We start from the raw sequence: 12,034 nt of genomic DNA on the forward strand, positions 1-12,034 counted from the left end.
TACAGATCGCACCTGGGAGTCGGGGGCCGGCCACAAGGATCTACAGGGGCCTGGTTAAGTTCCTGTTGAAACACTTACCTTTGTATCTACCGGATCTGCATACCTGAATGATAGCGAAGACTTGAATAGAGCCTGAAAACCTCGTCGAAAAATAACTACCCAGCAGGACGACATGTGTTTGAAGATTGTTGCACATATGATTACACGCTAAAAGCCCACACTTCAATCACTCGACTCGATGACTACATTGGGAACGTACTCCGGCTGAGCTGATTATGTGCGTATCGGATACAATATTGCGGCATATACACGGGAAGATATATGGGAGCAGGTTCGCCAATCACAAGTCCATTAAATTACGCTTATCTGATCTTCTACTATAAGGCTTTCCTGGTAGCCAGCGTATCGACAAGGGTACAGTCTTCGTCTTTGAAGATCGCACCGTTCTGCCAATTGCGAAGTAAATCACGGCTATATTAGATAATGTATACATACATGTATATGAATACACGCGTGTCTACCTACATTCATATACAAACAAATGCTAAATATATATCACACTCATACGCACAAAGGATGACGGATACACGCACACACACACACACACACACACACATATATATATAAATATATAAAACACACACACACACTTAGATATATACTTGTATGTACACGCTTTCTTTGAATTTTTTCTCACGATGGAATTAATTGGTAAGGTACACAACGATGCACACACATAAAAACCAGGCAAACACACACACACACGCTAGAAGAAAAAGAGTGTATAGTGTGCGTGGTGCGCACAATCATACATACGTCTTCTAGAAAGCTAATAGCCTCCAGTCGGTTCCTGAAGCCTAATGATTCCACTATGTAGTCGCTGGGCACGGTCGGACCCATGCTGTTCGTATAAGCAAGCAATATCAGTCAAGTGCGATCAGAATGGACTAGAGATACATCCGCTGCACTGAAATAGAACGTGTACCACCCTTGAAACTGTGCAACGAGTTCAACGCATTCAGCATATACATACACCAGGACCAGGCACAAACACAATACAGACAGACCATATATACACAAACACACACAAACACGTACAAACACACATACACACACACACACATATATATGTATGTATATATGTATATATATATATATATATATATATATAATAATAATTAAAATAATAATAATAATAATAATAATGATAATATAAATATTAATACACACACACACACACACACACACATACATAATACATATATACACATACATTTTAAATATGCATACATATACATATACTTATACATATATGAATACTTCTACGCGGGATATGATTTAGCCTACGAATCCATATCTGAAGTCCGGTTCCTTTTCGGGACAAATTCTATGTGAGTAACGATCATGTGATACATACATATAAGCAATTGTGCGGAATGTAAAATGAATATCATGCCATAGACAGTATATACCCATACCTTTTACAAATGACTCTCGAGGATCTCAGCCGCTCTCTGGGGAGGAAGAAGTCCATGACATAATTGTTCAAGTTTATTTTTTGTTGATACAATTTGAATATTTGATAGTAATTGGTCATGGAAACCGCCTGAAACACAGCCAGTGCATGCTCTATAGCGGGGTTTTGCTTCTGCCGCGGTGTGAGCGATTTCCTTAAGGCTATCAGATCTGTGCATGATTAAAAGTCATATGGTAGAAACTTGTTAATATACTTGTATACTTCCGAGTCAAATTGGTATTATATATTCATCCAGAAGTACTCAACAAGTACATTTCGCACAATATCTACGCATGCGGATGTAGAAAGCTGCCCAAGCTCTGAACACCCACTTTCAACTGCTGCAATCTTGACGAAAGACAAGAACTGAAAGCACCGTATTTGCGAAGAAAGCCGTCCACTAATCATAAATAAGATTCAACCCTCCATACAATCAGTGTGTAAATCTGCATAGAAGTGCCATATTCCATCTTATATATACATGTCTGTATGAGGCGTATGCACTGGAAAGAATAGTGGCGAGCCTCTCCACCTACCAACCTGCATCTACCACTGTGTTGACAAGATATGTATCCGATAGGCTATAAATATGCACTACCATAAAGGTTAACACTGAAATGTACAGAGACGCCGAAGCTCAACAAATCCACCAGCATCTGCTCTGTGTTGACACAGGACAGTGTACACTACGCGATGGACGTGTACGACATGCTTCTCTGCATCTGTCTCCGTGGTTACATAGTCTAGTGTGCGATAGCGATGGGCACGCACCACCACGGGCCCTGCATTCGGGTCTTCGTTGACGGAACACAGCAAGAAAAGTACTCGATTTGCAACATATTTGTACGGACATGCTCACCTGCATCTGACTCGGTGTTGACATAGTATAGAATGCGGTATGCGATGAATTCGCACTCGTTGCGCCGGCATCCCTTGTTCTCGGCGTACAGCGTGATGAGTTGCGTTTGACACTGGTTGAAATCACCCACATCCTCCTGATAAAGCAGGCGCACACGTGTATAGCAAAGCACAACAACACAACAGATACAGATAAATCAGAGATGAGAGATTAGCATTTTTTTTAGTGCCTCTGTTGCCAAGATGAATTGGTGGTGAGCACAGCTTGGCGAAGGAGGTGAGAAAATTCTTTCAACCAGGCGAAAACACACGAGGCGGACACACACCATGTGATGAAACTGTACACATAAAGTGTATCGTATTGTCCTGCTAAAAGGCTATGGCACTGTTGATAACTGCCTCGCAATCCTCACATCACAGCACTATTCCTATACATCAGACGGGTAACTATAAGGCGCTGGCTAGTACCATCAATGGAAGTAGCATGTTTTGACTGAAGACAAGCAATAGGACAGTACACACACACCGAAGGCTATATATAGCTTCATACTTCGATCGAACGTTGAACACCCGACGTCTGTTCTAATTTAGAGGAAACATGCTACAGATGGATCGTACCCTTTAGTCCACCAATACAGGAGAACACAGCGACCCAGAACAAAACACCACACTAATAACCCTATCACTATCCTAGCCAATACCTGTTCTAGTGCGATACGTGCGTGGGTTTCGTATGTGTCGACCGACAACTCGCCACGCAGCTGCTGGATCTGTATCGGGGTGAGTGCCGGGGGATACAGAGGCCATTGTTCGTCAGTCATGCAAGACAGAAGAAGAAATAAAATACAAACTATACGAACTGCGCTATATTCTTCACGTGCAAATACTGTATTTTCTATTTGAACTATGGAAGTATCATCATATCTGACATACTTACAGTCATATAAATATACATATACATACACATACACACACACATACACACACACGCACAAACTCACATATATATATATATATCTATAAATATATACTATATGTACACATACATATATACATGTTTACATACATAACATACACATACACAGATATATATGTATATATATACATATACATACATATATATATATATATATATATATATATATACATATACACATATATGTATCTATACATACATATATGTATCTATACATACATATATGTATCTATACATACATATATATACAGACACACACACACACACACAGACACACACACATATATATATACATGAATACATACATACATACATACATACATAGATGCAGTACATAACACACACACACACACACACACACACACATACATAGATGCAGTACATAACACACACACACACATATATAATAGACATACCGTCAAGTCTTGTCGAATGGCCTTTAGTTGTTCCCGTGCATAGAAGTAGTCTTCATTCTTGACATACTTGTTTTTTACCATCTGCAATGATTGCCTCAGAATGTGTTCTGGTCGCACTGTGCTTGGGTGGGGCTCGGCCGTTAATCTCAGGTGCTTCTTTTCTAACTCAGTACTCGTTCCTGTGTGATATGGGCACAGAATAGAGTGAATTCTCTGCAGTATTACTGGTAAATACTGAATATTAGCGCCACAGACAACACAACAGTTCACTGTTGCGTGCCTACTTAGAGCAGGGCAACTGTTGGATTAGGGATTGCTTTCGTTAATTAAACAAACAGATATCGAAGCCAAGTGATCCTCTAACGTTGCGAGATACATACATGCACGTGTAAATAAGATCATCTCGCCCATCACAAACGTACTAAGATGCACTTGCTGCAGGTATTCCATAGCGCATTACACACACCAGGCTGGACAATACGCCCAAATAGACACATTCGGCTCACGCCAGTACGCCCAAACACATTTTCTTAAGTGCGTATGCCCAGGTCACTTACCGAAGTAATATGTTGTATAACAATCAATAATTCCATAAGCTACGATTGTTCAATAATCAGTAACACCCCTCACAGACGCATACCTTGAATTTTCTTCAGGTGCAGTGAGTCCTCAAAGCTCTCGTACGGATTCCTGTATTTGGTTCGCAACAGGTTCTCGTTGAACCCACCTTTCGGCCGATTGCTTTTCCTCTTATCTCCATAGCCATTCTGAGACCCACCCGCTGAACTGTTGCCTTGATCTCGGTCGTTTCCGTTGGATTTATCCAGATGCGCATCAAACCGTGCGGCCCGGTTTGCTCGCCGGGCATTCTCCGCCTTTTCTTCCTCTGTCTGCGGTGCGATGTGGATGTTTATTTTAAAAATACAAACACGGAACTCATCAATATATACAGTAATATACATATATATATATATACATACATACTTACGCACACACACATACACACAGACATACATACATACATATATATATATATATATATATATATATATATATATATATACACATATATAAATACATAACTACATATATATATATAAACATAAACATACATATATATATATATATATAAACATATATATGTATATATATATATATATATATATGTATGTATGTTTGTGTGTGTATGTGTGTGTGCATAATTATGTATGTATATATATATATAAATAAAAATATATATACACACACACACATACATACATACAAACAAACATACAAACATACAAACTCGGGTAGCTGCCTTTTAAACCGTGTTCGCAGGTATCAGGTAATTTGGTTCTGGTTACGTCTTAGAAGAATCCAGCAATTTTACCTACGACAGCCCATCGATACACAACAGATCTCAACTGATTCCTCCTCTCTACGCTTCGATACGATGCTACGGCTATGCACAATTACCTAGGCACTTCATACATAGAGGGCATTTAACCCACCATACATCGAGACGCTTACCTCGTTCCACCTCACAGCGTTCTTGCCCTTTTTTTCATCCGCAACGGCCACACTGATACCCGAAAGTCTGCTAGCTAAGCCCATGGAGATGGGGGGGGTTGCTCGGCTCCTCATCAGAAGTTCCCCTGGCGTCCCACTTGGATGTCTGGACATATGCAGTCGGGTGATGTGAGTAACAATGGAAGTCTGAACCATGATGATATGTGTAACTATAAACGATGACATGATTAACAATACACAATGAAATGGAAAACTATATACGACGGCGTGAATAACTACACGATGGCATGGATATCTATACATGATGCCGTGTATAACTATACACAATGGCATATTTAACTATACACGATGTCATATTAACTATGCACGATGGCTTGTATAACTATATACGATGAGATGTTCAACTACATACGGAGATATATTTGTCTATATACGACGGCGTCTTCAACTGTACACGATGGAATGTTTAATTATAAACGATAACATGGACTACTATATACTATTGGATGTTGAACTATATACTATGGGATGTTTAACTATACACAATGGGATGTTTAACTGTAAACAATGACGGATTGAACTATACACGAGGACATGTGTAACTAAGGATAAGATGTTTAACTATATACGATGGGATGTTTAACTAGGTACTATGGGATATTTAACTATACACGATGACATGTGAAACTACATACGATGGGATGTTGAACTACATGGAATGTTTCACTATACACGATGACATGTTTAACTATACAACATGGCATGTGTAACTACATTCGATTGCATGTTTAACTATACACGCTGGCATGTTTAACTGTACACGATGGCATGTTCAACTATACTTGATGGCATGCTTGCAATAGACGAGCAATAGGCAACTATACGAACTGCACTCAGAGGCACATTACGCGCAATCAATGCAGTTGTCAGTCTGAGGAATATTGATAACCCATTCAGCCCGTAATTCCATTCCGGTTGGCTCACATCGGTCTGCCCAATGCGATTGCCGCACGTATACTACTGCAACATGGTAGTGTGATTGTGGTTATAGCAAGCAGATTCTATTTAAAATGAGCAACAGATAGAGCAACAGATACAGCAGATATATTCACCTTACGCCGTTTGTCTCTGTTACCAGCAATTGTAAAAGAGGTCTTGGCATTTTCCTGTTTAGGCAGCTGCCACACCCCAGTGCGCTCCATTCGCTCGAGGTCTGTGGTGGTCGGCACAATCTAGAGGTATGTGTCGACGAGAAAAATCGAAATTTAGTATAGATTGTCATTTAACACTTTTCGAGGACAACATGGAGGTATATGTCAGAAAAGAAGATCGCATTAGGTATATATTCAATACCTTGGGAGCGATTATATATGTACAGGGTCCCTTCAAACCATTTAATTCGGTGTGTATTAAAGCTATCTCAATGTACAGCTGTATCTTAATTCTCATCAAGTCGCCAACAAAATGTAAAAGGCTTGCCGTCAAAGTATAGGCGACAGCACTATACACGCACAATGAAACGCCAGCTCTACATTCTCATACGAAAATATCAGAAAATCATATAAACAATATAAAAAATAGCCACGTTTGACCATCCCATACAAAGATACCACACGAACACGAATAATCAATATACAAGCCCCAATTTGACCATCACATATAAAGATACCAAAAAAACCACATTAAGTATAAAACCAATCACATTTGACCATCCCATACAAAGGCACCACACGAACTTATATAAATCATATGTAAAGAAACCTCATTTGACCATCTCACAAGAAGAAAACATACAAACACACCTTACACAAAGAAACAATATATGAACCCACCTCATTCGACCATTGATAGGATGCATCGTCTTTGTGTATCTCGAGCAACTTTGCAAGATACTTGTCCATCAGCCCTGCCTGCTCATCCGAAAGTCCCATAAAGCATCGGTTTACAAATGGCTCTAACGTTGGTGCCCAGGCTGGCGCCGCTTCCGGTGCTGGAGGTGCCGCTGTGAAAATAATATAACACAATGATTTCAGTGCGTGCACAATGGAAGTGATTGCTGCTATAACTGTAAGAATAGAAAGAAACGAGAGGTGTACAGTGCATTGCGATATAGGTCGCAGCATTTCTCCTTACATTAATATACCGAGGCGTGTTGTGCATGCAGGAGATACAGTTTACTCTATCGATTGTTTCACCGAATGCTATTAAGATCAAGAAGGCAAATTGCACCCCGAACACCATCCACGTGTACATAGAAGGCTGGTGCCTTCGTGAGCTATCCAGTGAACAATTGATTTCACCTCTGGCCGAAATTTGTATCCAAAGCATACACTGAAACTACACCAGGCACACAAAACACACACACACACAGATACAATAAAATGATAAACAAATAGATAAATAAACAAATAAATACACAAATATTTAAATATACCAAACGCAAACATACCTGGTTGTTGCGCCTGAGGAGGAGGCCCAGTAAAGACTTGCTGTGATTCTTGCGATGGGCCAGCCAGTGGAGATTCTTTTGGCGGTGGCCCTACAGGGGGTGGCCCTGCCGGTGCTATGCCGGGAGGCGGTCCGCTCGGCGGGGGTGGAGGTGCAGGTGCTTCTTCAGGCGGAGACGGGATCACACCTATATTATATATATATATATATAAACAAATATATGTATAAGGCTGTATATTGGTATGATTATATATGATTTTGACATATCTTAGCGAGAGATGGCACCTACTTCAAGTAAATTATCAGCATATTCGTATGCAGAATTGACTTGCATGTGTTGAGTGGAGAGATGAACTGAAGTACAGAAATTTCGTCCGGGAGAGACAGAGTCAAGCCCATATGAGGTGCTGAATTGTATATTCAGAATGTAAGAATTTAAAGTTTGGCATCCTATAAGGAACGCTGCGGAGCCTGCACAGACGTAGATGTACAAACCTTTACTAAGAATAGAATGATACTATAAACAGGTGGGAAGTGCTCGAAATTTGTATGTAAGGATGTAAGGTCGGTTGCCTGCGATATCCGATCTACGTGAGGACAGGGCTATGTCACAGCATTACGGATCACACGATACGTATCCTATGCACAGAACTTCTATGGACATTTAATGGGAATCCATTCGCACAGAGTATGGTAATAAATACACCATCCCTTTATCCTCCTCAGCCGATCCACCCACAACCTTGCACTGAACATACACAGAAAGCTACTGCAATAAGTAGATGAAAGGGCTACATCACCTTCTCTCACCAGTCAATTCACACACAATCTGGCACTGAACATACACATGAAGCTTATGCAAAAGGCAAATAGTAGCGCTCGAACATACCTGGAGGCGCTAAACTCTCTCTAGCCGAGGGTTGTGCTATATCCAAAGGTGCCTGTACCCATTGGTTCGTGACCTTGTCGACCACCCATTGCATACCCGGTTGCAAAGGGGCTGCGTTTGACTAGAAGAATGAGAACAAAATATAGAAAGCGATACAGAATCAGATATTATGCCTACGCATTCATACACACACTCATTCTCTCTCTCTATATATATCCACTCATTCAAAATCGGATTGATCATGTGCAACAGTAAATACATAGTCGTGTGGCCGTGGCACGCATGTCAGAATATGCATAGCAACGAAGCTATGTAAGAAGTATACATTAGAAATTACACAATACAGCCATACGCACACATATGTACTTATATATCTACATACACACACACGCACAGACACATGTCTACATATACATATATATATATATACATACATATACGAGATCCATCCTTCCTGATGGAGCCATCTACCATAACCCCGAAGAGCTATAGCTCCATTGTAGATACACACTGATTAATACAATCTAGATTTTTTTTTGCACATATATATATACATATACTTAACGAGTCAGTGTGATGTGTGACGCCTAGTCTGCGAGTGGACTTGTTTGCATGATGGTGGGTTTTGGAATGTGCATAAAATGCATAGAACATGGTCGAATGATGTAAACTAAAGACTTAAGTTATGTTAGCCAATAGAGTGCATACATAAAACTAAGTTTCTGTGTATGGGTACGAAGATATAAGTTAGCTATATATATAGATATCTGACACGATCCACATTTTTTTTTGGGTTGTGTTATAACGCACGTTCATAGATGTATACATACTACACATAACAAATCTTATAGCATACCGGTTGTTGCGGGTATTGAATATACTGCCCGTAGTGATTCATATTCTGAGCCGGGGTTTGCTGGTAGCCGTACTGCGCCTGGGGGTAGTAACCGGTCTGAGCCGGAGAAAATGACCGACAGCGAGGTTTAACAGTTTGGGGTTATAGGGATACATACATACATACATACACAGACACACACACACACACATATATATATATATACAAGGTTTATGCACATACATGTTAATCGTGAAAGAATATAAGACTATACTGAAGGGCTGCAGACAAGATGACGCAATAAATCACAAAACACTAAATCCTCGCGATGGGTACGCCCGTGTACATTATTCTAGTCATTGCGAAAGAGGCAAACGAGACAACGGATGTTTTGCATAGGAAAAATAAACAACTGCGACGCATCATTCACATGTCTTGGATTCTGAGAGAACGTATTAACTCATGCATTTTGATGACGATTCGGGAAGCCAATCATGTTTATATCTCGAACTCGGGTCACCATTCTATACAACTGGTTTCCGACATTGATAGCAACGAGAAGTAGCTAAAGATTTGAGCCCCAAAAACATATCTACTTATACAAAATTTCATTCCCAATTACCAGTCTTGAACACAAGCTTTCAGCACCGAACATTTATATCTACACATCAATTACATGTCGATGCAAGCAACCGGCGTTGAGGTATACCTGTGCCTGTACGGGTTGTTGTTGGACATAGCCCATCTGCATTTGGTTGTAGTACTGCTGCTGCTGCTGTTGTTGTTGCTGTTGCAATTGTTGATGTTGTAGCTGCTGCTGTTGCTATGAGGATAGTAGGTATATCGAGAAGTAAAATTTGTGGACTGAGTACAATATACATTTTCTGGGTCGCAATGGGATCATTCTGTTGCGCATGCCCGACAAATACTAACAGATGAGGCCACAATTGATAAGTATACGAAAGATGGTTCGAGTAGAATCGTCAGTGGTTCATTCAAGATTTAAGTTCACTCATCATCAATCTGCGCAAGTTAATACAATTATTAATACTTTTGACTTGCAATAGTGTAAAGATGTTTTGTTTTGTCCAAAATATACACTACCTGGATATACAATAACTACTATGCAGCTAGCTGAGCGTGCAGAAAAAGACGAGAAAGGCGATATAGATCTCCAAAAAGACACAAGCATGTAAGCTCAACTAGATACCTTCAGAGCAGAGCCTATGCTGATGACTATAAATCCATACCTGATAGTATTGGTACCATTGTTGCTTTTGCTCCTCAGTATATTGTTGTTGGGGCGGTTGTCCACCGCTGCAAAGTAACAAACGGAGCAATGCAAAACACAAACTGACATCAGTGTTTCATAGCATATACGGAATAACTATCTAGGTCGTAAAATCTTCAAATTTGACTACATTTGCATTTCTATATACGTACAAGGAGCAAATTCCCGGAAAGCATACACTCACACACACACACAAACATACAAATACATATCCATACACTTATATTCATAAATGCAAACATAAATGCAAACATACACACATAAATACATTCATAATACATAATACATACATTCATAATACATAATACTTGCAAATAAACATACATACATATACTATCATTTACATTTATCTATATATATATATACATACATACATACATTCGTACATACATAACTATACACACGCAAACCTACATACATACAAAAAAAAATACATACGTGCATACAAACATCCATATACATACACTCACACTCACATACACACACACGCACACACACATATATATATAGATATATTTATATATATATATAAATATATATATATACATACATGCACACCAGTACATACATAATTACATGATTACATACATACACGCAACACGCACACACAAAAAAACACACATACCCATATATATATATATAAATATATATATATATACATATTTACATACATACATACATATATATATATATATATATATATATAAATATATATATATATATGATATATATATGTATGTATGCATATATTTATGTATATATGTACACATATATACTTACACACAGAAATATACATAACCGAAAAATATAAAGGCAAATTGACATACATATATACATACACACATACATGAACACATAGATACACACGTAAAATACACATGAAAAGATACATATATACATATCCACATGTGCACACACACAACTACACATAAAAATCATACATATACAAATACATACATACATGCAAAAAAAGCATATATGCATACAAACATACACATTGACATTCATAGACACACACACACCTATGTATATATATATATAAATATATATATATATTATAATATATGAATATATAAATATATAAATATATATACATGTATATATATATATTTAAAAACATACACACAACAACACATACACACACGCACACATACATACACACACACACACACTACATATAAATATATAAATACATCTACATACATGCTTAACATACACACACCACACACACACACCACACACACTAATATAATATATATATATATTATAATTATATAACATATACCATATATA

The 12,034-nt window shown here is 38.6% G+C and overlaps 2 protein-coding genes across 2 annotated transcripts; both read right to left on the reverse strand.

Moving 5' to 3' along the window:
• Nucleotides 1–5: 5 nt before the first annotated feature.
• On the reverse strand, nucleotides 6–5,473 carry SARC_02718 (hypothetical protein; the record flags this gene model as incomplete). Its single annotated transcript, XM_014303518.1, has 8 exons — nucleotides 6–446; nucleotides 817–901; nucleotides 1,479–1,686; nucleotides 2,376–2,511; nucleotides 3,076–3,144; nucleotides 3,767–3,945; nucleotides 4,407–4,656; nucleotides 5,279–5,473. 8 exons carry the CDS (start codon nucleotides 5,471–5,473, stop codon nucleotides 378–380), a joined length of 1,191 nt encoding a protein of 396 aa, XP_014158993.1. The 3' UTR covers nucleotides 6–377.
• Nucleotides 5,474–6,339: 866 nt separating this feature from the next.
• On the reverse strand, nucleotides 6,340–11,955 carry SARC_02719 (hypothetical protein; the record flags this gene model as incomplete). The annotated part of the gene is made up of 8 exons (XM_014303519.1): nucleotides 6,340–6,510; nucleotides 7,111–7,280; nucleotides 7,728–7,913; nucleotides 8,616–8,736; nucleotides 9,472–9,567; nucleotides 10,160–10,273; nucleotides 10,701–10,767; nucleotides 11,945–11,955. The coding sequence occupies 8 exons, from the start codon at nucleotides 11,953–11,955 to the stop codon at nucleotides 6,340–6,342; spliced, it is 936 nt and encodes a 311-aa protein (XP_014158994.1).
• Between the last annotated feature and the right edge of the window lie 79 nt (nucleotides 11,956–12,034).

This window comes from Sphaeroforma arctica (assembly GCF_001186125.1).
Source record: "Sphaeroforma arctica JP610 unplaced genomic scaffold supercont1.125, whole genome shotgun sequence".
Classification (NCBI taxonomy): Eukaryota; class Ichthyosporea; order Ichthyophonida; genus Sphaeroforma; species Sphaeroforma arctica.